Source organism: Myxine glutinosa, chromosome 1 (genome assembly GCF_964187855.1).
Source record: "Myxine glutinosa chromosome 1, kmMyxGlut1.1, whole genome shotgun sequence".
NCBI lineage: Eukaryota > Metazoa > Chordata > Myxini > Myxiniformes > Myxinidae > Myxine > Myxine glutinosa.
Window position 1 is genome coordinate 324,265,522 of NC_136261.1, and position 26,538 is coordinate 324,292,059.

The 26,538-nt window shown below is 47.6% G+C and overlaps 1 protein-coding gene across 1 annotated transcript in view; it reads right to left on the bottom strand.

The window, feature by feature from the left end:
* The window catches only part of LOC144889476 (uncharacterized), a 33,354-nt gene extending 8,493 nt beyond the window's left edge, over positions 1-24,861 (bottom strand). The window contains exons 1-5 of the mRNA XM_078769710.1: positions 21,074-24,861; positions 18,812-18,998; positions 17,888-17,967; positions 17,537-17,580; positions 2,306-2,415 (exon numbers count right to left, since the gene is read on the bottom strand). Of these exons, the coding sequence (XP_078625836.1) occupies positions 2,359-2,415; positions 17,537-17,580; positions 17,888-17,967; positions 18,812-18,998; positions 21,074-21,149 (444 nt within the window). The 5' untranslated portion in view covers positions 21,150-24,861 and the 3' untranslated portion in view covers positions 2,306-2,358. The remainder of the gene's footprint in view (positions 1-2,305; positions 2,416-17,536; positions 17,581-17,887; positions 17,968-18,811; positions 18,999-21,073) is intronic.
* Positions 24,862-26,538: the final 1,677 nt, after the last annotated feature.

Consider the following 26,538-nt stretch of genomic DNA (forward strand, 5'->3'; position numbering starts at 1 on the left):
TGGAAAGAGAACTCCAGGAAAGGTTAGAAGACAAAAAAGCAGAGGAAAGGAGAGCTGCAAGAGAACTCGAAGCAGAGGAGAGAAGAGCCGAAAGGGAGTTAAAGGACCGTGAATTGGCACGTCAGCAGGAAATTAAAGGCAAGGAGATGGAGTTAATGAGAGGATGGGGAGAGGTACCATCCCTGCTGACTGGTTCGACACCTGGGATGTTGGCAGACATGTGAGGCTGGTCCCACCCTTCAATGAAAAGGAGGTAGCCAGGTTTTTTCCACACTTTGAGAAAGTGGCTCGACAGTTAAACTGGCCTGAGGAATACTGGTCCATACTAGTGCAAAGTGTTCTGGTGGGTAAAGCTCAAGAGATTTATTCGGCTTTACCGATTGACCAATGTGCAGATTACGAGATATTGAAGAAACACATTCTCAAAGCTTATGAATTGGTCCCGGAAGCTTACTGGCAAAAATTCCAGAATGCCAGGAGGAGGGAGAGTGAGACCCATGTGGAATTGGCCATAGTGAAGGAAACCACGTTTGATAGGTGGTGTGATTCAAAAGGAGTGGGGAAAGACTTCGAACTATTGCGACAATTGATCTTGGTGGAGGAATTCCAACAGTGTGTCCACGAGGACATTAAAATACATCTGGAGGAAAGGAAAGTACCAAAGTTGTATGAGGCAGCCACCATGGCAGATGACTATGCCTTAACACACAGGATGGGGTTCCACAAACTGAACTTCTCGCCCAGGTCTAGCCAGGGGAGCTATGGTTCATCAGGGGCGGAGAATGAAAATCCATGGGGGTGGCCTCGGGATGAAAATGAGGTCCACTTTGACACCCCGACTTCTAGAAATCAGAAGACTGCGGTTCCAAGACAGACCTTTCGTCCGGGGGACTCGAGGCAGACCGCGCCCCCATGCCTTGGCAGACCACGAGGTTCTCCTCCGGGCCGACTTGCACTTTTTGCCATAAACATGGACACTGGATGTCCAACTGTTATGCTCTGGGAAAGGAAAATCAGGAGCGGAGTTCAACTAGTACGACTCCAAATGCGATGGCCATTGTGAGAAATCGCCCTCAAAAGGGTTACTGACCATTTATTTCCGAGGGGTTTGCGTCACTGAATGGAGCCTCGACTAACCGGAGACCGGTTAGGATATTGAGGGACACAGGAGCACATCAATCTTTCATGCTTGAAGGCATCTTGCCATGGTCCGAGGAGACGGCAACTGGGGATAGTGTTCGTTTACAGGGGATTGGTGGCTGTGTTAGTGCTCCACTTCATGTCATCCATTTGGAGTCCGATTTGGTGTCAGGACCGGTCACCGTCGGTTTACAAGCCACGCTTCCTGTAGAGGGAGTATCTGTGGTTATCGGGAATGATTTGGCCGGTGGTCAAGTTTATGGTAACCCGTGGGTTGGTAAAGAGCCCAGCAGGGAAAATAACACCACACCAGTTAGGGATAGCGACAAAAGTACCAAGTTATTTGTAGGGGGACTGAACTTCAAAACAAAGGAAGAAGTTCTGACCTCTGTCTTCAACAAATATGGACCACTTGTGGAAGTGCGGTTGGTAAAAGACAGGGAAACGCAACAGTCAAGAGGGTTCGGCTTTGTCACGCTTGCAAGCACAAAGGACGCCAAAGAGGCAGAGAAGAATTGGAATGGCAAGGATTTGGAGGGTCGGACCATAACAGTAGGGAATGCATTTCGTAGGCGTCGAGGGGTCTACAGAAGAGGACAACTTGACGGTAGTTTTGGTGGTGGCCCAGCCGATATTACTATGGAGGCTCCCAGAGTTACGGCATCTCCCGAAAGAATGATTATCAGGGTAGCGGCCGAGAGGGAGACCGCTATTCCCGTGACTACTGTGACAAGTGGTCCCACCCTCATTATTAGGAGTCCGGAGAAGTTGAAGCACGGAATGCGGCGGAGCCGCCGAGCCCAGATCCCTACACGGACTAAGCTATGTAATCCTGCCTGTATATATATATGTGTGTGTGTGTGGATGTATGTGTGTGTGGGTCTGTGTGTGTGTTTGTGTATATGTGTGTGTGTGGGTGTGCACGCACGTGCATTCACATGTTATCAGAAGTAAATACATTGTGTTCATTTTGAAATATGCAGCAAAGTTTTCATTTGAAACACTTTAATCTTATTTCATTTGAAAAAATCTCATTGATGAAATAATTGTGGCATTGATATTAAAATGCACATTTTCAGATAAATAAGTTCACCAGTTAATGAAACTGTCAAAATGGTGTAAAAAGTGGGACTTAAATTCAACAAAGTAATAGAGTTCTACTTACCTGTGTCGATGCATGGTCCCTTCCATCAATAAATCTTTCCTTGAAGCAAAATGCTACCGAGGACAGTACCATGGATGGTTATCAATTCCAGAGTACGCCTCAATAAGTTTCTGCAATGCAAACCACACAGTTTGAAATGTTATTGGTTTAATTACAGAATTGTTACCTCTGCCACCGAATTTGGACGGAGGTTGTGTTTTCACCACTGTCTGTCTGTCTGTCTGTGTGTTTGTCTGTCTGTCTGTGAACAGAATATCACAAAAGGTTGTGAACGGATTCGGACAAAATGATTCGATTTTCGTGAAGATCCGGATCCGAATCTGAGAATTTTTAAAATGATTCTTCACCATTGAGTGATGGGGCTCAATCCGATATACAGCAGGATGTCTCAAAAAACAAGTTATGGACGAATTCAGACGAAACTTGGTGGACAAGTTGGGTGTGTGACGAGGACGAATCGATTTTGGTGAATCATCATCATCATCATTTTGGTTTATTGAAATCATTAAACACTGTCATCATTAAAGTGAAATTAAACTGTCATCATTAAACATCATTAGACTGAAATCATTAAAAAAAATAATTAATTAAGGCATTAATAGAAGAATTAAATAATTAATCGATTAATTGATCAATCAATAAATCAAAAATAGCCTTTACAGTCAAATCATTTGGTCATTGTCGTGTCAAAATATCAGCTTCCTAACTCAATGATGTCCGAAGACTGAAATTTGTCAAGTTGACAATAATAAAACAGTATTTCATGAAACTTACAAATTTACAGACTTGGCATTTAATATGGAATTTTTTTGTGTGGGGGTGAACTTACTTTTCAAGATGTCTTAGAGCCAAAAGTTCATTGGAATTATGTTGAAATTATTCTAGATTTTGTTAATGTGACCTTTAAAAGAAACAAAAACCACATTCGACATTTCGAAACAAATAAATTGATCATTGAAAGTGATGTAAACTGATATCGAACTCAATTCATGGACAGTACTGTGTTAAACTTCTGTACGTTTTCCAGAAGTATCTCTTTATTTTGCACATTAGCCCAATTTTTTTTTAACAAAAACAAAAGTTAAATTACGACTGGGATTACGGACAGTAAAATTACAGTTCAGTACTTCGTGTAACCCCCACGAGCATTCAGGAGAGCACGTACACGTTGAGGCATGCTGTTCACGAGATTTGCCAAGGTTTGGACAGGAATCGCTTGCCATGCATTGACAATAGCCTGCTGCAATTCACGCACAGAGGTCGGCTGCTGGTCCAAGTGGTCGATTTGACGCGTTAATTCTGCCCAAAAGTTCTCTATCGGATTCATATCCGGGGACGTGGCAGGCCACTCCATATGCTCTACACCACGGTCAGCAAGAAAGTGTTGGATCATGCGAGCACGATGAGGCCATGCATTGTCATCTTGGAATCCAAGGTTTCCTCGAAAGGCTGCACGAGCAAATGGAAGCAATGTTTCTTCCAGAATGGCCCTGTACTTGAACTGGTTCAGGTTTCCATTCAGAACAACCAGGTCAGTTTTGCCCCCTGCATGAAAAGCAGCCCAAACGGTCACCCCACCGCCTCCAACTTGGACTCTTGGCACTATACAATCTTTGTTGTAGGCTTCATGCACTTGTCTGCGCACTCGGACGCGGCCATCTTGACGATAGACCAGAAATCTAGACTCGTCACTGAAGATCACGTGATTCCAGTGTTCTGGCTGCCATTGACGGTGCTCTCTGGCCCACTGCAATCGGCGCTGGCAGTGTTGTCTGGTCAGGCGTGGCTTTCTCAGGGGACGCCTGGCACGATGGCATGCTTGAACCAGTCATTGGTTGAATAGCCTTCTGGATACAGGCACATTTGCCAGTTGCTGCCACTCAGCCCCAAACCGATTAGCTGACTTGGTACGGCCATTGTGGACTCACCGTTGCAGCTGGCGATCATCCCTCCTTGTGGTTCTGCGGGGACGTCCTGGCCTCGGTATTGGAGTAGGGACACCCCTCTGAGCATTTCGTTTCAGGATCTTTGACACCTGACCTTGAGTGATGCCATACTGCCGAGCAATAGCATGCTGTTTCATGCCGTAATTTCGTAAACCCACCACTCCATGACAAACAGCATTGTCGAGTTGACGGACCATCTCCAGAGGAAGCGGCAATAACCTTTGGAGACGTGCAGCAGTTGTTTTCCACTAATACAGAACGCAACAACCCTTGTATACCCGACTGTGAAGCCAATCATCAAATGCACCTGTCCGTACATTTTGCCACGCCACCTGTGATATAATCCTGTTGTTGACTTCTTGCTGCGACAGACAATCAGTGACATGGTTCTTTTAACAAAGAAATCACCAAAGTGTAAAAGAAACTCACCAGATTGATATGCTGAGTTAAGAAAGTAAACCCAAGTCAAGAAAAAAAAAAAATTCCATATTAAATGCCAAGTCTGTATATATATATATATATATATATATATATATATATACATATATATATATAATGGTATCTGTAATCTGGTTCTCCAACCTAATGAGCGGACAACATGACGTCATCGCCATGCATGTCCGCATTGCCTGCAAAGCTCCAGAGGAACCATCTAGCAGTGCGTCATTACGGATTATAAATCCAGATACTGTCACAAGTGCATGCAAAACTCACAGTTACCGACCTGGTTTCGCCCTTGTTGGGGCTTCATCAGGGCAACGCAGTGAGGCTTCCATACACTTGTAACTCTGTGAACCTTTCGGTTTTTATATCAGTCACTATGCGACCTTCATATCATCAGTGGAGAACCGCCAGCAAGGTGTCCCATACAGCTGCTGCTGCACCTTGCTGGGAGCGATAAGCACCGCCTGCCACACGGTAACGTTATCTCTGGTATCTACTCATCATATGGAGTCAACCTGGTTGCGGTTGGGAGTTACTAATAATGGTATCTGTAATGGAGTGGATACCAGAAATAACGTTACCGTGTGGCAGGCGGTGCTTATCGCTCCCAGCAAGGTGCAGCAGCAGCTGTATGGGACACCTTGCTGGCGGTTCTCCACTGATGATATGAAGGTCGCATAGTGACTGATGTATATGTATGTATGTATATATATATATATATATATATATATATATATATATATATATATATATATATATATATATATATATATATATATATATATATATATATATATATATATATATATATATACATACATATATATATTGTTGCGGATATGAGGACTGTATTTTTTTTGATTGTGTTGTATTGTGGTAAATTGGTGATGAATATTGCTTGAGTCTGCGCCTCCTGCCTCCGGAGCTGTGTAAAGGTCAAAAGGGCGTCCCATAATTAATCCACAAGCATACACGTCAGCCAATCATAGAATACCCCTGTTCGATAGCTATATCTTATTCTGTGTTTTAGGGTAAGGCTGTGTCTCCCATTAATAGAAATACTCCATTGCACCAGTGAAAGAGATAGATTCCCTTCATTCCCACTCCCAAAACTTCCATTTCCCCTTTCGTCTTTGCCAGGCCTCGAGTGCCATTGCCAATTACCTCCCTTCCAATTGCCAACTGCATTTTGGGCGGTTTTCCCTTCATCCGCCATTGACCACGAGGCAGGGTTGGGGAAGAAAGGCGGGTCCCCACCTCGTCATAGAGGGGAGGAGTGAACCAGCCCTTGCCGACCAACCCAGAACGAGGGGTTGGCTTTAGAGGGCGGAGAGAGAACGTTTTGGGGAGGTTCGCAAAGGGTCAAGGGTGGGGCTTATATAACCCGAGGCAGAGGCCCCCGGAGAGAGTCGAGGAGGGAGGAGATCAGAAGACAGGAAGGCCTTGAGTTGGACTAAGCAAGAGAGGAAGTTGTTGGACTGGGTGGGACTAAGAAAGAGAGAGAAAGAGTCCTGAAGCTTGTGAGGGAAGGAGAGAGAACCCGTCACACCAACCCCCCACCAGCCGCGTTGGCTCCACCAAGCGTTCACCTCCACCAAGGCTCCACCAAGCTCCGTGTTGGCTCCACCAAGCGGTCACCTCCACCAAGGCTCCACCAAGCTCCGCGTTGGCTCCACCAAGCGTTCACCTCCACCAAAGCTCCACCAAGCTCCGCGTTGGCTCCACCAAGCGTTCACCTCCAGCCATCCACCTCCTGCCATTCCTGTCATTCCCCGCGTGAGTCTGTCTTTTGTTTGTTCTGTCCTGGGTTAATTAAGACTGTAGGTAAGCTAGTATTTGCACTGTGTCACCTGCGTCTTATGTGTTGTAAATAAACGTGACTGCTTTCTTCCTACTTATATGTGTAAATAGTAAATAAATTTAGTCGTATTTCCAAACCTTTCTTTGCCTTCGTCTTCCTCTTTGCATTCGTCATTTTAGTCTTTTCCCTCATTGAGCAGCCGCGGTACGATCCGGCCAAAGTTTGGGGCAAATCGGGTATTAGTCGGGGAATAACTGTTCGGCCGCGGTTACACCACCGCTCGGTCAAAATAACATCTTTAACCGCGTCCGCAACAATTGGTGTCGGGGAGTGAGATACGGACCCGAAGCGCGCTTAACGCGCTCAAAATTACAAGCTGCTGGAAATTTGTGTTGTTTTACAAAAACCCGAATTTTGAAATCGCGCCATGGCTGGTCAAGGCGATCGGATGCCGGTGGGTGAGCTAGAGATAGACGGGGTGGAATCGACCCAGGACCTCGGGGAAATGTATATGGAGGATGTGGTTGAGGGGGTATCAGACGCGCAAAATGGCGCTCTCGCGCACGAGGTTTCAGGCGCGCAAAATGGCGCCTTTGCACACGCGGTTACAGCGGCACCAAATCTAGCCGCGCCCGTGACCGTAGCAGCGCTGCTGGGGGATTCGGACCTGTTTGTGTTACAAATGGGAGCCCTTATGGACAGGCTAGAAGCCAAAATGGGGAACCGGATGGATGCTCAGAGTGAGCAAATGGGGAACCGGATGGATGCTCAGAGTGAGCAAATGGGGAACCGGATGGATGCTCAGAGTGAGCAAATAAAGGCTCAGAGTGAGCAAATGGGGGCAATGGGGGGCAAAATGGGCGAAATGGGGGGCAAAATGGGAGAAATGGGGGAACGGCTAGAAGCTAAATTTGAGGGGTTAGACAACGGGATAAAAGAGGTAAAGAATGGGTTAACGGGGGTGGAAAATAGAATGGCTGCCCAGGAGAATCAGTTAGAGGGGGTGAAAAATGGGTTAATGGGGTTAGAAAATAGGATGGAAGACAAATTGCGGGAAATAGGGGAGCAATCCGCCCGGGAAATCGAACAGATGGGGAACCAGATGGAGGAGATGAAGGAGGAGATACGACGAGGTGTAAGTGAGGAGGTCTCGGGGGTACGTGAGGAGGTAAAGCGAGGCGAAAAGCGTATGGAGAAAGAGGTGAGGAATAATACGGCGAGGTTACAGGGGAGAATAGAGGGTCTGACGAAGGGAGTAGAACAGCTGACAGTGGGACAAAAGGAACTAGTGGACCAAGTGGAAAAGAACACGGCAATAATCGGGGGGTTAAAAGCGACACAAAAAGACATTAAGAACGAATTGATAGCGACACAGAAGGAATGTCAGATGGTACATGAGGGGTTGACGAAGAAGTTGGAAGAGGTGACAGAAGTAATGGAGACGAAGGACCGAGAGGTGAGGACGCACATAGAAACGGTTAAAGTGGCGTTAGAGGAAGAGATAGAGGGGGCGCACCGGGAGATGAAGGAAGTAAAGGAAAAATTAGAGGAGGTGGAAGAAGGGGTGAGTGAAATTAAGAAGAGACGAAGGGAAACTAAAAAGGAAATAAAGGAGGAGGTGATGGAATTGGTACAAGGTCTGTGCTCGAATCGTGATGAGGTGCTCACTAACCAAATAAAGAGTTTGCAGGTGGCAGAGGAGGTGCGGAGACGAGGTGTCAAGGTGAGTGGCGATATATTCGGAAATGTATATGATGTGAGGGGAGCTTCAGTCGGCTTGGGGGTTGATTTAGACCCGGGTGTTCGTGAGGGACCAATGGTGAGGTGTGTGACTGGTCCGGAGTGTGTGGAAAGAGGAGGTGTACAAGGAGGTCTGGCTATGGGGAGTGAGGGGGGTGCTGGTGAGCAAGAATGTGCGGGTATGGAGTGGGTAGTGGGTTGCGGCAGGGCGACCCAGGCATCGACACCACGGGGGGTAGTGTTTGGAGGAACGGGGGACGCGCGGGAGCCCCGCGGGAATAGCGTACTGTGGGAGCCCGAGCGGTTTGGTCACGCGTTGATCCCGCAGGGAGTGACGCGCGGGGTCCGACCTTCGGGCGCCCACAAAGTCCCACTCGCGCCGTATGACGGCAAGAGTGATTTGAGGGCGTACCTGGCGCAGTTTGAGTACGTGTGTAAAGGCAACGGTTGGAATCCGGACGAAGGTGGAGTACACCTGGTAGGGGCACTGCGCGGTGCGGCGGCGGAGGTGCTGACAGCTTTACCACCGGGTGCTCTCACCCTGCCAGCTCTCCGTGCGGCTTTAATTAACCGTTTCGGTATTGAGCAGCAAAGCGAGCTTGTTAAAGCTCAACTTGCACAGCGTAAACGCAAGCCCCAGGAGACCATCGGGGAACTTGCTCACGATATTCGCCGCGCAGTAGGGATTGCACACGCGGACATGGCAGCGAGTTCCCAGGAAAGCCTGGCGCTGGATCACTTTATTCAGGCCCTTCCGGATCTGGAGCTCCGACAACAGCTCGCCATGTGGCGCCCGCAGACCATGAGTCAGGCGGCCGACGCTGCAGCCCGTTGGGAAGCAGCGAGGCCCCTGGCCCGGGGAGGCGAGCGCCATGCAGTGGCGGTGCGTCAGGTGGGGCCCGCCCCCGACGGGGGCCCTGACCTGGAGAGCATGGTTCGGAGGCTGGTGGATCGGCATCTAGCGGGACCTGGACCATGGCAGGCGGCTCCAGTGGTGGCCCCCGGTAGTCCCCGACAGAGTACCCCAATTCGGACCTACAGGGGGAGGGAATTTGGAATACCGGAGGCAAGCACCTTACCAGGTGAGGTGCTATAATTGTGCTCGGATGGGTCACCGTGCGTGGGAGTGTCGAGCTCCGCGCCGGGACGTTCCCCGCCAACCGATGCCCTCAACTCCGCCCCGTATCGATCGGCCTAGCCGACCTCAGACACCCCCCCCCCCCCCCCCCCCCCCGCCAGGGCCCGGGAAACTAGAACGTGCCGGGCATGCAGGGCGGTGTTCGGCAGTAGGGGATGGGGAGAAGCCCTCGTTGACGCGACAGGTCATTCATTGTGGCCAAATTGGAACGGGTAGTTTAACAATTCGGTGCAAAATTGCCGGCGTGGGGGTAGACGCCGTGGTGGACACGGGAGCCAGCGCCACGATCATCAGCCCCGTGGTCCTTAATTCGAGTGCAGACGGCTGGGGTAAAATCCAGCGTCTGGAAAATCATAGATTGCAGCTGGCTACCGGGGCAACGGCTCTGATCATAGGGCGTGGTTTTGTGACCCTCAAGTTGGGATCGGTAAAGCAAGAGATAGAGGTTTGGGTGGCGGAGGTGTGCGACCCGTGCTTAATAGGGTTGGATTTGTTGACTGCCGGCGGTTGTAAAATCGACTTGGGCCGGGGGATCCTGCAATGGGGGGTGGAGGAGCTACCATTGGAGGGGGTGAGCACGGCCGAGAGGGTGGAGCTGGAGGCTCCTGAGGCCGTGACGCCGGCCCGATGGTCAGCCCGCCCGACATGGCAGGAATCCTGCGGCCTGGTCGAACCGGTGGCAGCACGATCCATACCTGGTTTAATCGTGGGCCGCACCCTTGTAAAAACGGACGGGCCGGTAGTGGCCGTCCGAGTAATTAATATTAGCACAGAACCACGCGCTATAGTAAGGGGCACGGAGATAGCTGGCTGCACCCCAGTTAGAGAAGTCGCGTCAGTGAGGAGCGAGAACATCCAGCCGAGCCGGCCCCAGGGGGAGCCTTCAATAAGTTCTAGGAATTGGCCCGATCCCATTTGCGAGATGGTAAATCGTAGTAGTGTAGAGTTGGCAGGTACCCAGAGGGAGGCCTTACACAAACTGGTTGGGTCCCATTTGGACCTCTTCTCCTTGTCCACCGAGGATATTGGACGTACGGGCCTGGTGAAACATCAGATCCACACCGGTGAGGCCCGGCCTATTCGTCAGGCCGCCCGACGGCTCCCTTGGAGCAAGAGGGCGGAAGCTGACGAGCAGGTTGAAAAAATGCTCGACGCAGGCGTGATGGAGCCCTCGGGAAGTCCTTGGATGTCACCTGTTGTGCTGGTCAAAAAGAAGGATGGGACCACGCGGTTCTGCGTGGACTATCGCCAGCTAAACAACGTGACACTCAAGGACTCATATCCCCTGCCAAGGATTGATGACACCCTCGATGCCGTTGCGGGCTCAAATTGGTTCTCAACTTTGGACCTCAAGAGTGGGTATTGGCAGGTGGAGATGGATAGGGCAGGGAAGGAGAAAACGGCATTTTCCACAGGTAAGGGACTGTATCAGTTTACTGTGATGCCGTTTGGTTTGTGTAACGCCCCCGCCACCTTTGAAAGATTGATGGAACATGTACTAGGCGGCATGCCATGGCAATCATGCCTGGTGTACCTGGATGACGTCCTAGTACATGCCAAAACGTTCCCCCAGGCAGTAGCTAATTTGGACCAGGTGTTCGGGTGCCTCAGACAGGCAGGGTTAAAGCTGAACCCGAGTAAGTGCACTTTGTTTGCAAGAGAGGTGGCCTATCTAGGTCACGTAATCGGCAGCGAGGGGGTAAAAACGGACCCAGACAAAATTAAAGCGGTAGAGGAGTGGCCCGCACCACGTACCATCAAAGAGGTGCAGGGATTTTTAGGACTCTGCTCCTACTACCGGCGCTTTGTGGCAAAAATTGCGGAGTTGGCCCGTCCCCTCCACCGGCTTACGGAGAAGGGGAACGATTTAATTGGACACGGGAGTGCCACGAGGCCTTCCAAAAATTGAAGGGGTGTCTAACATCCGCACCCCTTCTCGCTTACCCCACTAGCAACGGGGCATTTACCCTGGACACGGATGCGAGCCAGGAAGGATTGGGCGCAGTTTTGTCTCAGACACAGGAGGGCGTGGAGAGAGTGATTGGTTACTATAGTCGGGCCTTAAGTAGGCCCGAGCGAAATTATTGTGTCACTCGCAAAGAGTTATTGGCTATGCTGGCTGCCATGAACCATTTCCACCCGTACCTGTACGGGCGGAAATTTTTGGTTAGAACTGACCATTCCTCCTTGCAATGGCTCCTACGGTTCAAGGAACCTGAGGGCCAAATTGCAAGGTGGTTGGAAAAGTTGCAGCAGTACGATTTTGATGTGGCCCATAGGGCCGGGAAGGCCCATGGTAATGCGGACGCACTCTCTCGGCGTCCTTGTCTGGGGGAAAACTGCAAATTTTGTGCGAGACACGAGGAGAGGGAGCAATTGGGCGATTCTGCCCCGATTCTCGTCGTCCGGGCAACCCGGATGAGAGGGCCAATTTTGCCACTAACCGCGGACGAGGAATTTGGAGATTTGGCATGGAGCACGGCCCAGCAGGAGGATCCTGTCCTGGGGCCGGTGTTCAATTGGGTCAAATTGGGGCAAAGACCAAAGGGGGAAGAGGTCACCCCCCTCGGGGCGGAAACAAAGGCGTATTGGGCTCAGTGGCAGACCCTGGAGTTGAAAGGCAACATCTTATATCGCAAGTGGGTGGAGGTTCCCTCTGATAGAACTTCCTGGCTGGTGATCGTCCCAGACAAATTCAAGAACGTCATCTTACACCAGGTGCATGGTACCCGCTCCGGCAGCCATTTGGGCAGGACAAAGACAATATCTCGGGTCCGCCAGAGGTTCTATTGGGTGAATATGGGGCGCGACATACAGGACTGGGTCGGAGATGCGACGCCTGTTCTGCCAAAAAGGGACCAGCACGGAGGATGAGGGCCCCCCTCCAATTACATCAGGTGGGGGCCCCCCTTGAGCGGGTGGCTATGGATATTCTAGGACCGCTGCCCCGCACCCGCCAAGGTAATAAGTATATCCTCGTTGTAATGGACTATTTCACCAAGTGGCCGGAGGCCTATGCCCTCCCCAACCAAGAAGCAGGGGTGGTAGAGCACAGGCCTTCGTAGAAGGATTTGTATGTCGGCATGGGATTCCACAGGAGCTGCACACCGATCAGGGTCGAAATTTTGAAAGTCAATTGTTAAAAGATGTGTGCAGACTCCTGTCAATTCGGAAAACCAGGACCACGCCCTTGCGGCCACAATCTGACGGGATGGTGGAAAGGTTCAATCGAACATTGATCCAACAACTGGCATTGTTCACCACCACCCATCAGGATGACTGGGAAGAACATCTCCCGTACCTGTTGATGGCCTACCGAACTAGCCAGCACGGGGCCACCGCATGCAGTCCAGCGTTGCTTATGTATGGGCGGGAGTTACGGGCTCCCGCCGACTTGCTATGCGGTCCCGTGCCAGACACCACGGATACACCGCCGAGGGAGGGTTAGGCACGTCACCTGGAGGAAGGCATGGAGCGGGTCCATGCCTTCGCCCGCCACCAGCTCCATCTGGCGGGGGCCAAGATGAAGCGTAGGTACGACGACCGGAGCCAGGGGAGTCAATACGCTCCAGGGATGAAGATTTGGTTCTTTAATCCCCGGAGGCGGAAGGGCAGGTGCCCAAAACTCACCTCTCCCTGGCAAGGCCCGGGAGTCGTCCTGTCGCAAATCTGTGACGTGGTCATTAAAATCAAAATGGGGCCACGGGCCCCCCCTCGGATCGTCCATGCCGACCGGATAAGACCTTATGCCGGCGAGCAGGCGCCCTCATGGATCGCCTCGGCTCTAGATGCCGAGGCAGGACCCAGTACCTCTTGCGACGGGGGCTCGTAGCATCAGAGGACTGGGGGGGATGATAGTGGGAACGTCCCCCATGTGGTGGGATGGCAACTCTGTCATCCCTCACAGGGGGGGGGGCAAAGGAGCACTAGCTTATGGGGTGATGGCAGTGAAAACTAGCCCGGGTGGGTTAGGATATTGTGTGTAGGGACCTAGAAGATGACATTAGGTAACGTTAAGATTAGTTAGTGACAAGGATACCTGTAGTGGGGACGCAGGTAGATTAGTGTGGATGATAATGACGTGGTATGTGCTTAGTTTAAAGGGAAGACGGGGAGCACTAAGTTAGCAGGGTAACAGGTAGATGAGATGATGCCGTGTGTATGAGGATTGAACAGGTGTGATTGAACAGGTGTGATTGCACAGGTGTGCAACTGGACAGGTGGATGGAGCAGTGTAGGACTGAGTGATGGTGATGTGTATTGTGATGACCAAATGGTCTAGGAAGAAAGGAGGGTGCAGGTGGCACCAGGTATGATTGCACAGGTGTGCAACGACAGGTGAATGGAGAACGGGTGTATGGAATAAATGGTATGGAGTATTGTAATGGATGGTCGTGGAGTGAGTATGATGGAAATTGTGGAGTGGAACGGATGGTGCGGAGGTGTGAATGGGGTAAGAGTGGACCCCCATCACGGATACCCGGGAAGGGTAGTGTAATTGTTAGGTAGAGGGTATAGGTAAATTGTGGTTGGATATTGGCATCTGTGGTGCGGGTGAAAGAATGGTCTTTGGATGGGTGCATTAGTGTTGTGGAAATGGCTGGGCGTGTAGCCTGTTAGTGTGTGTAGTTGGTTTGGGCACTCCACCACTGTGAAGATGTCGGCCAGGTGAGGCCGCAGGTGGGCTCGGGGAGCCGGTAGTTGTTGTGGATGGGGCCCGAGGATCTGGAGGACAGACCCGGGTAGCCCAGTGCCAGAGGGCACCAAGGAGTGACAGAGCCAGGAGGGGCCTTCCCCAGTTAGATAGGTTAGGGTGAGGAGCTAGGTAAGCTCGGGTGGCAACTGCAGTGGTGGAGGTGTGCAGGTGGGTAGACCTGCTGGGAGAGCTACACGTCACAGCCCAGAAATTGTGCAAGGGCACCGGGAGATGAATCGGGGGAGTGAGACCCCAAATTGAGAAGCACCACAGTTTGGTCAATGGGAATTGGTTGTTAGAACCCATAGAGTAAGTTGGCCAATGGATTGGCAGGGAAAGACCCCGGGTAGTGTAAAGTGTGTTAAAGTCATTTAGAGGATAGTTAGGATTGAAGTCTCCTCGCACCATCTGCATCCACTCACCTGAGGTGACAGGTACTCCACACCATGCCATGTTTTGATTATTTTTTATGATGCAAATGTTTGGATTGTGAGACGCATCATGACGTGGGTGTGACATTGTGCTTTGATGTTCCATCTCTTCCTCTTTATGAGGATTGATGACGAATTGGGTGATGGCAAATTTTGGATAGAGGGATTGTGGAGACGAATTTGGTATAGGGGAAATATGGGAAGATGTGACGGTAGCGACGGATTGGTAATGTGTAGATTTTGTACATATGGGGTAAGGGCAAGGGTAGTGTAGGTGACAGGGGGGTGACGTACGGTAGGGACGAGCTTTCTCACTTCGCTCTCCGTACGCATTCCGCCTTGCATTGCCTTATTGATGTGTACCCTTGTGACCTTACCCCTCGCTCATTTGTCTCTTTTGTCTCCCACATGACCTGTGCGCCATTGGGCGCCGAGGGGAGCGTGCGTGGGTCGGCCATTGTGCGCCCGAAATTCCCAGAACCAGCTGTCTGCATCGATGCACCACATTATGGACCACATGCCTGTGGCCGAGCACCACGTATGGACCCCATGGGTTGGGGCATGGCCCCTCTGCTGGAACCGGCCATGAGGGCCCGAAATCTTGCTGGCGGACCTTGGCCACAGGGCACCGATGCCCCACAGGTGAACCACACGTAGTCGGCCCTGTGGGCCATAAATAAAGAAAATAAAATGGACACGTTGGGCACACTTTATTGCAAATAGGCCGCCAGTAAGAAAATGAGAGAGAATGACAACAACTGGAAGACATAATAATAGCCAGCAGAGGGAGCCGAAGAGCAAGAGATCACCTGCAGGGTTAGGGGTTGTTGGTTTTATTTTCTTGAACAATGGTGACTGCACCGATTGGTGCTTGGGTATGTATTGGTGCGTTTTTGGGTGCTTTAATGGTGCATTGATGCAGAGCAGACTGTCTCCCCCCCAGAAAGAACAATTACAGGTCCTGGGTTAGTGTTGTAAATAAAAGCAGAGTCATTGTAAATAATGCTCCCCACCATCAGTGTGTAGTTTGAAGACCATTCCGCAATTCGGTTAACTGTGGGCGTAAGTCTGTTAGGCAGGGTGCAATGGAGCAGCGGGACACATTTATTTATGTTTTAAAAACTGTCGCACTCAGGGTCAGGTTAAAAGTAGAGGGAACTACACCTACGTGTCACACTAAATAAAAAGTTGTAGGCCCGGGACGTGCCTAAGAGGAGGAGGGTGCAGTGTTGCGGATATGAGGACTGTATTTTTTTTTATTGTGTTGTATTGTGGTAAATTGGTGATGAATATTGCTTGAGTCTGCGCCTCCTGCCTCCGGAGCTGTGTAAAGGTCAAAAGGGCGTCCCATAATTAGTCCACAAGCATACACGTCAGCCAATCATAGAATACCCCTGTTCGATAGTTATATCTTATTCTGTGTTTTAGGGTAAGGCTGTGTCTCCCATTAATAGAAATACTCCATTGCACCAGTGAAAGAGATAGATTCCCTTCATTCCCACTCCCAAAACTTCCATTTCCCCTTTCGTCTTTGCCAGGCCTCGAGTGCCATTGCCAATTACCTCCCTTCCAATTGCCAACTGCATTTTGGGCGGTTTTCCCTTCATCCGCCATTGACCACGAGGCAGGGTTGGGGAAGAAAGGCGGGTCCCCACCTCGTCATAGAGGGGAGGAGTGAACCAGCCCTTGCCGACCAACCCAGAACGAGGGGTTGGCTTTAGAGGGCGGAGAGAGAACGTTTTGGGGAGGTTCGCAAAGGGTCAAGGGTGGGGCTTATATAACCCGAGGCAGAGGCCCCCGGAGAGAGTCGAGGAGGGAGGAGATCAGAAGACAGGAAGGCCTTGAGTTGGACTAAGCAAGAGAGGAAGTTGTTGAACTGGGTGGGACTAAGAAAGAGAGAGAAAGAGTCCTGAAGCTTGTGAGGGAAGGAGAGAGAACCCGTCACACCAACCCCCCACCAGCCGCGTTGGCTCCACCAAGCGTTCACCTCCACCAAGGCTCCACCAAGCTCCGCGTTGGCTCCACCAAGCGTTCACCTCCACCAAGGCTCCACCAAGCTCCGCGTTGGCTCCACCAAGCGTTCACCTCCACCAAGCGTTCACCTCCACCAAAGCTCCACCAAGCTCCGCGTTGGCTCCACCAAGCGTTCACCTCCAGCCATCCACCTCCTGCCATTCCTGTCATTCCCCGCGTGAGTCTGTCTTTTGTTTGTTCTGTCCTGGGTTAATTAAGACTGTAGGTAAGCTAGTATTTGCACTGTGTCACCTGCGTCTTATGTGTTGTAAATAAACGTGACTGCTTTCTTCCTACTTATATGTGTAAATAGTAAATAAATTTAGTAGTATTTCCAAACCTTTCTTTGCCTTCGTCTTCCTCTTTGCATTCGTCGTTTTAGTCTTTTCCCTCATTGAGCAGCCGCGGTGCGATCCGGCCAAAGTTTGGGGCAAATCGGGTATTAGTCGGGGAATAACTGTTCGGTCGCGGTTACACCACCGCTCGATCAAAATAACATCTTTAACCGCGTCCGCAACAATATATATATATATATATATATATATTACAGAACCGATGGATATTGTGTCGTGTAAGGAAAAAATATAAACTTGTGCATATGCCGTTACAAAAAGGAATATCATACACGTGGTCGCTTTTAGTACACCTTCTTAAATGCAGACTAACTTTGATCAAAACCCTAATAAACTAAAAGCTTTATTTGATTCAGTGTTTAAATTATTGCTTTTGAAAAGATTTATTGAGAACGTCTTGGTTTTTTTAAACTCAGAATGCCAGCGATAGCCACCCTGCCTAAGCAAACCTGCATGCAACTGCATGAATTACAGGTATTTATCTCCTGATCCATTGCCCAGTTTTGCCTTTTGTAAAACCCAAAACTGCACACAATTTTCATAAGAAAGTGAAAGGAAGTAAAATCACAAGTCCCAAACAAAAGCTCCTTCCTTTCGCATCATGATTTTAGGAAAAGGGGGAAAAAAGGGAAAGTAAATACTATCCAAAAACAGAGAAAAAGTAAATACCTGAAACAATGTCATTCTTCGTCGGTTTGCGCAGCAATTGTAGGCTGATTAAAACAATGTGGATTGTGGTTAAGGAGATTGGGAGAGAGAGAGGGGCAGGTGGGTGAGTCAGTCATATCAAATCAAATCGATTCAAAGCATAATTTAAAATGGACCTCAAAATTCGTATTGATACATGAAACATAATTGGGGAAAAAATCCAAAAATGAGAATGTTATTTGAGAATTTATCGATATGTTAAAGTGAAAGTGAAACTGGCATTAGATGCATTAAATGTAAATCATTTAAACGGTGAAAGTGGCATAAGTGATGGAATTTGCACTGAAAAAAGGGCATCATAGTTATTCTTACCCCGAATAACGAAGCACATTGCTACCACAAGAAGAACATAAAATAAGATGCGCCTCCAGCCGGGGATGTACGAAAAAAATCTGCAAAGCACACCACACCGTTTGGAATGTTATTGCTTATATTTACAGGATTGTCCAACTTGTACGTGTAAACTGTACATGTGCCAGTGCTCACGACCTCGGCCCGCCGGATCACATACCATTCACCTCGGTTAAAGGAAGTGTCCACTCTCCAGACAGCCCAGAGCACACTATGTCCAAGTGGCAAGCATGAGTTTTACCAACGTAGGAAGCACAACTTTATTCAAATCAGGTCATCAATATTCATGTCGCATCGGGGAAACTTGGCCCCATACGTGACTGCACGTCCGAGCCGATAATATTATTTTGTCATGATTTAAATGTGAAGAATCACTTTAAAATTAAATAACTCTCATATCCGAATCCATATTCAGATCTTCACCAAAATCGAATATATTTGTCCCTATCAGACACCCAACCCTTCCACCAAGTTTCGTCCAAATCCGTCCACAACTTTTTGAGATATCCTGCTATGTATCGTTTTTGGCCCGATCTCCCAATGGTGAAGAATCACTTTGAAAGTTCTACTAGCCGGGTCTGAATCCGGATCTTCACCAACATCTAATCATTTCGTCCTTGTCACATCCGCTACATCTCTGCCAAATGTCGTCCAAATCCGTCCACAAGTTTTTGAGATATTTTGTTCACAAACAAACAGACAAACAGACGGACATGGGTGATACCTTACCTCCATCTACCTTTGATGGCGGAGGTAACAAAGAGTGGTCAACAAACGCTTGGTGATTACACTTGGATTTACCATTATTTCAGAATGTTAAGTGATGTGGTTAGAGCACATCTCTCAATATTCCAACTCCACCTTTGTCATTCAACTATCACCCACCTCTCCTTTTCTTGACAAGAAGGCATGTCATCGTCATACATGTGCCGCCTTTTCGACACATGCCTTTTAATAGAGGAGGCAGAGGTCCGAGAGCAGAGGCCATGATAGGATGGAACCTCGAAAGGCCGAAGGCGGCCAAACCACACACCAGAATCGACATTTCGAACAGAGGGCTTCACAAGTGGGCCTAAAAAAAATTGGTTTTCGTTATTGCATTTAATTACACAAAGGACACAACAACAAAATTTTCATTTGGATGCCTTTCAAATCAGCAAATGAGGTAATGATGGGCAGTATCCTTTATATACTGAAGTGCGCAGGATGAGACAGCAGACAGAAGAAGACAATTACACACGCCAGACAGTTAGGGCGCAGAGGCCACAGGCATGGACAGGCCTGTTCTGCTCGCTAAGCACTGTTCTGCATTCTTACCTGCGTACAAGTGCTTTCCAATGAGACAAGAAGACTAAACTGGTTCGTACATCTCTTTATGTCACTAATTGAACGATTACAAACTGGTCAAACAAGTGGAACATGTCTTTCAATCCAGACAAATCTCACACTCTCACTATGTCTCTGCGAAAAGACCGACTGGACAACCCTCCCATCCACTTTCTCAACAATCCTCTCCAAGAAGTTCTGTCGCTCAAGTTTTTGGGTCTCATTATCTGCCATGATCTTTCCTGGGAAAACCACATTTCCAAGCTGGCCTCCAAAGCCAGTCGCCGACTGGGCATCCTCTGTCGTGCGAAGTCCTTCCTTGGCACACCTGAGCTCCTCACCACATACAAGGCTTTCATCCACAGCTCAATGGAATACTGTTGGTGCTCCTGCCTCACACCTAGATCGGCTTCATGCTGTTGAAACCAAATCTTTCAGAATCATTGGAATCTCCTGCAATGAAGCTAACTCCGAGGGCCTTTCACTTACTCACCGCAGGCAGGTTTGGTGGTCTTTCTGTCTTCTACCGATTCCTCTCCTGCCTTGCTCCCCCAGCTCTCTCTGGGCTCAGTCCCCCAAATATTCTTACAGGTTGCACAAGATCTGCCAGCAACCCTCTTATGGTTAAACTGCCAAAATCAAGACTCTCTATTCACCTTCGCTCTTTCATTCATCTTTTCTCCCACCTCTAGAACAAACTCGCTCACTCTCTTCAACCACACTCCTCCCTCCATGTCTTTAAAACAGCTGTTCACCACCATCTCTTATCTGCCCCCATCCAAAACCTTGATCTTTTCTACCCCCGCTAATTTCACCCCAGATCCACGTTTTTGAAATTCCGACTTCTTTCCTGGAAGTCCTGGCAGTGTCCATGTGTTTTATACCTCTCCCACCCACCCCACCTCCCACGCACCTTCCCCCCAAGCCCTCTCCCTCCCCCAGATCTCCCTGTTCTCTAATGTTGTACTTGTGTGCTTCCGTCTCTCTCCCCATCTTGTCTCTTGCTCCCCTTATCATATTATTTTATGTCAGTTTGTTTTTATGTGATTAATGTTAGCTCTTACACGAGCCTCGATCTTGTACACACAAAAATATATATATATATATATTGTAATGCTTGCTTTGTTTTATGTTCTCATGAAACCACACCTTGTATCGATTTGCGTTCTGTAGATGGGCACCATTGAATGCTTTTGTATATTGTTTGGTTTGATGTTCAGTTTCTTCGAGTTTTATCATTTGGAAGTCTTATCCTTCGGCGGCTTTCCGAGATTTGGATTACCAATAAACAGCCAAAAGCTTCTGTAGGAACACAACTCCTCATTTGTTTCTGCATCTGACATCCTTCGAACAGGAAATATGACGACTTTGAAAACCCTAACAGCAGATAAGCACTTGCTGCCGCTATATGCAGAGTTGAGTGACTTAGATCGAATCCAAAGTGGTGGTAAGAGCTCAGGCTATTTGTGAAGAGGAAATGTTTGACGTCAGCCACAATAATGGATTCCAGGACGTGGCTTTCCCAAAATAAGCTTCATGGTCTCTCATTGATGGGGTCTTATGGTTTCATTCTTCTTGCATGATATTTGCCGACTTCCAGATAGACAGATAGGTGGACAAACGCAGACAGGCTTAAGAAAACAGGAGAAAGAAGAGCAAAATAACAGGATTAACATACATTTTTGAGATATCTTGATCATGGACAGACAGACAAAGGGGTGAAAGCATTTATTCCAAAAGAGAAACTACCAATGTCTAAATGGAAACAAAAATGCAGTTTCAAGACAATGTCATCGACCCCCATTAAACAATCCATCTTACCTCGAAGTGAAGCACTGAAAAGGGAAGGCCGATGAAGGTGATCGAGGATTGCAAAGGGGAGAAAAGATGGAAACATGAATAACCAACAATATGAAGAATCGTTTTTGTAGCTCTATATATTAAGCACTATCAAATGTACCCGGCGCCACCCAGGATCTAATGTACATCTGTTGAACTACCACAATGAAGCACATATTTAGAGGCAAACATCACCCGGTACTTCACTGATTGGAATACTAAGTGAGGAGAGACAGACAGACAGACAGAGAGAGAGAGAGAGAGAGAGAGAGAGAGAGTGAGAGAGAGAGAGAGAGAGAGAGAGAGAGAGAGAGAGAGAGAGAGAGAGAGAGAGAGAGAGAGAGACAGAGACAGAGACAGACAGACTGACTGTTTCTTCCTTTTATTACAAAAGTGAAAAGGCTCAGTTATGTACAGTCACAGGGAGAAAACACAATAACTAAAATGGTCTCAAAGAGAAATTATCAACAAATCGTCATCAAGTTCACATATGACATCATTAAAAACCCATTTTTCTTTAAGCAATGTTAAATTCTTGTTCATTTTTTAAAAACCGGTACTCCAGTTTTAATCTTGCACTTGAAGGTGAGCAATACATCATGTGAAGAACCAGAAAGGTTTCTCTTTTTTTTCTTCCTGGACTTGTAAATTGCAAACTTGGCCTGACCAATTAAAAAGTTCATTAAAGCCACATTCAGAAGGGAAGACGGTCCTAAAACACCATAAATAAAAACATTGTAATATAAAGAGAGAACTGTTAGGGATAATTTCCAACAGTAGTATGTAATAGATGAACCAAAAAATTCAATGTCAGAAGAGAGTCACAAATTTTAATTCCCGAGGAGGATAACACTCTCTGTCTTCAAGAAATACACAGCAAGAAAACAATGACCCTTATCAAACCAAGGAGAGCATGGTACAATTCACAAAAACACACAAGGAAGATTTACAACAAATCTTAGATCAAAGTCCAGAGTGAAAATCCTGGTACAGTTCACAAAAGAATGCCACACCAAACACATGCATGCATAGAGTACAGTTAACATACAGTGTAAACATACAGAATCGACCAGCCAAGTAAAACATCCAAAGTACAGCAAACCAACATGTTACAGACCCAGTGCTAATCCTACTAACTGGACATCAGTTTCTGATTCTTATGCAATTTCAAGTGGGAGGAGCAAGTGGAGGGGGGGGGGGGAGGAGTGAAGAGAGGGGAGGGGAGCAGTAGGATTGGTTGAGCAAAGTTTGGGTGGGAGGGTACAAGGATCGGAGGAATCTTAAGAGGAGGGTGCTTCCCGCTGAGAGCAGGTTTGCATCCAAAATGATTTAATGCGGTTTTCTGCTTTCCATTGTCTCCTGCAGAACACCTCGGAGCCCCGTCTCCCTTCAAGAACATCTGAAGGTCATTCTCAGTGAAGAGGGTGTATCTTTTTACTCATTTTTGACACGACAAGAACAAAGGCCACTTACTCTATTTCAAAGCACATTTTTAAACAATATTATCCTTAGCCACAACCAAATAATTACAGCGGGTCAATTATTATACCATATTCGAATTAACACACTAGCAACATGGGTTTTTTTGATAAGTCATGTTAAAACTTCAAAATCAATAGCTATGGCAATCCCATCCTTTCTCAATCTGCAAATCCTACTGCAATCCCACAAAAGGTTAACCCTTATTAAATACTAATAAGCTATTTTGATTCAGTGTTTAATTATCGTTCTTGTTGAGAGATTTTCCTGAGAACGCTGGCAATTTCATTAGAACTATTTATTAAATAAACTCCTAAGTAAGAAAGAAAAAAAGCGTCCGCTGACTGTCTTTACAACGGTCAGCGCAGAGCGGATTATCTCAGCGCAGAGCGGATTATCTCAGCGCAGAGCGGATTATCTCAGCGCAGAGCGGATTATCCGTTCATTGTTTGACTCTGAGATAATTACCAAGTACTTTGCATTTCACTTACCTAGTTTCAGACTTACAATGAAAGCTTGCTCACCGAGTACATTGGTATACAACCTTAATGATCTAGCGATTGCCTAGTTAGACATTATGGCATCAGTTGTATTATATAATTATTTACAAAGAAAACAATATCTTTTATCCAATAAGACAAACTCGGTCCATCCTTACATTATTTGGAAAAAACATCCCATCTGTATTACATATTCCCTTCAGTTAGAAAAAATGATTTCGCCATGGCAATATGCGATCTGCCATTGCCTTATACTAAGAATCTGGGCCTGTCCCGGAGATAACTTGCCAACTGCAGGGCGATCGCAAAGTTTGCATGGAAACCATAAAAAAACACCCGCAGACTAGGAATAAGGGTTGAGGCTCATAAAAGTTGCTTGCTTCATAAATTTACACTTCCACAGAACCAAGTTTCACAAAGCGTTCCTGGAGAAAGGTAAAAAGAAGTTGCAATCGTCCACATTCAAGGTATACTGTATATGTGGTAAAGTTTAAATGGATGCACAGAAAGGGCAAAGATTAGAATTAGCAGTAGAAAAACGGTTCAGTAAAACATTATAAGGTAAAATCCAGTGCACAAGTATCCATTGAATAAGAATATCTGCAACATACTTTGGAGTCGGCAAGAGATAAAAAAAACTTCGCCAATTGGGACAGTTGGGGGATATTGGGGTTTAAAAAATCCCGCCATCGAAGCCTCGGGTGCTCAGAAAATGTTTTAGCATACAAATTTTTTTTTAAAAATAAAATTGAATAAAGTTTTTTTGCATATTTTTATATACGCGTTGTGCAGAGTTTTCTTTGGAAAGGAAGGGAGGGATAATGCAGTATCATCAGGGTTGTTCAGGCCAGGGGACAGATTAATTGGTGGGCTGAAGACAAGGAGTTTAGGGAAGTCACCTGCTGTTTCCTCGGGGGAAGGTACAAGTTCCTCGCAGGTACTATGATACGTTGTGAGTATCCCTTGAAGGAACCGCGAGATGACCCTGACAGATTTTATTCCAGTTTTCTGTGCTAGAGCAGCAGCACTCAACCAGCAGCGACGATATGAAGCCGGAAGACCATAATCTGGCTACGGATGTCAATGAGACCTTGGCCACCTTCATGAGTCGTATGTATGCCACGGCAGGTTGAAGCCAGTGTTTCCACGTTATTTGTCGGGTTCTTGTGAAGCAACCAGAAGGCCTAGAGAGCTGCGGGTGATCTCGTTAGTTAGGCCTGGATCCTATCTCGTTTGTCATGAAGTTGTAAGTGTCTGTGATAATCTGGTGGACTGGGAGAAGAGATCTTGGGAGACCATCGGCCTGTTCGACCACTTGCGCATGCGCAGTGTTGACGCGATCGACGCATTGGAATGTTTAACGGTACTTCGAGGCGATCTCGAGAACGAAATGGCAGTCTATAATATGCTTGAAGAACTTAATGATTTTCAGAATAAATACATTTTAAAATAACAAGCTTGTGTTCATTATTAAGAAAAAAGGCCTACCAGTCCCATTGCCTCTTTAATTTCTCTCTGGACGGCGCCACAGCAGATGAGGAGGACCGCAAGGCATGAGGACACAAAAAACACCTCTATATGTGCAATCCAGGCTTCTCAAAAAAATAAAATAAAACAAGCGTTACACCTAGGTCCCCCGTCGGGGAAGTGATGTGAGTTGACAAAGTGGAACACGCAGAAAACATGCTATGATAAGATATTTCGCTCACAAGGTTAGACATATATATGGTGGCGGCCATCTTGGATTTTGACGTGGCGACCCAATTTTCAATAGCCTTCTTCGTTATGGCGAGATACACCCACACACCAAATTAGAAGTTGGTACTTCGCTTATTTGTCAAGATATTCATCTCACAAGTTTCAGACATATATATGGTGGCGGCCATCTTGGATTTTGACGTGGCTACCCAATTTTCAATAGCGTTCATCCGTATGCCGAGATACATCCACACACCAAATTAGAAGTTGGTACTTCGCTTATTTTTCAAGATATTCATCTCACAAAGTTCAGACATACATGGCGGCGGCCATCTTGGATTTTGACGTGGCGACCCAATTTTCAATAGCGTTCTTCCTTATGCCTAGATACACCCACACACCAGATTAGAAGTTGGTACTTCGCTTATTTTTCAAGATATGCAGGTTACAAGGTTCAGACATACATGCCATCAGACATACATGGCGGCAGCCATCTTGGATTTTGACGTGGCGACCCAATTTTAAACAGCGTTCTTGCTTGTGCCTAGATACACCCACACACCAGATTAGAAGTTGGTACTTCGCTTATTTTTCAAGATATTTCGCTCACAAGGTTCAGACATATATATGGTGGCGGCCATCTTGGATTTTGACGTGGCGACCCAATTTTCAATAGCGTTCTTCCTTATGCCTAGGTACACCCACACACCAGATTAGAAGTTGGTACGTTGCTTATTTTTCAAGATATGCAGGTTACAAGGTTCAGACATACATGGCATCAGACAAACATGGCGGCGGCCATCTTGGATTTTGACGTGGGTTGCACCCACACATCAAATTCGAATGCGGTCCTTTGCTTACGCACACACGCACGCACACACGCATGGACGGACGGACACACGGACGGAGGGGAAAGCCATAGTCCCCCTTTCACTCCGCTGTGCGACGGGGGACAAATAAACCGCATCACCGCATCAATTCTGGAACTTTGGTCTGACCAGAGACCAGCAATGTATTTTTTTCGGCCTTATATAAATCGTTTAAAAGAAAAAAAGCCTTCAATTGTTTCTGGGAGTCAACAGCTTGCGTGATAGGCAGCTCACAGGACAACAGCTTCAAGCACAGCTTAACACTGGTCGAAGTAAGCAAGTCTCAGTTTCAACTGTGAAGAGGAGACTTCGAGCTGCAGGTTTGACAAGTCGAGTGGCAGTAAGAAAGTCATTGCTAAGATGGTAAAATAAGAAAAAGAGGCTTGCCTGGGCTATGAAGCACCGCCAGTGGACTACTGAAGACTGGAAGAAGGTCTTATGGACCGATGAATCAAAATTTGAAATTTTTGGTTCATCACACAGGGTTTTTGTACTCCGTTGAGTAGGCAAAAGGATGGTTCCTCAGTGTGTGACACCAACTGTCAAACATGGAGGAGGAAGCATGGTGGTCTGGGGCTCTTTTGCTGGATCCAGAGTCGGCAACTTGCACAGAGTGACTGGCACCCTGAACCAAAAGGGCTACCACAGAATTTTGCAGCGCCACGCAATACCCTCTGGTATACGCCTAGTTGGTCAGGGGTTCATCCTACAGCAAGATAATGACCCGAAACACACCTTCAGGCTATGTCAAAACTACCTTCGAGGAAAAGAAGAAGACGGTAGGCTTCAAATCATGAAATGGCCAGCACAGTCTCCAGACTTAAACCCCATCGAGCTGGTTTGGGATGAACTGGACAGAAGGGTGAAAGCAGAGCAACCTACAAGTGCAACATATTTATGG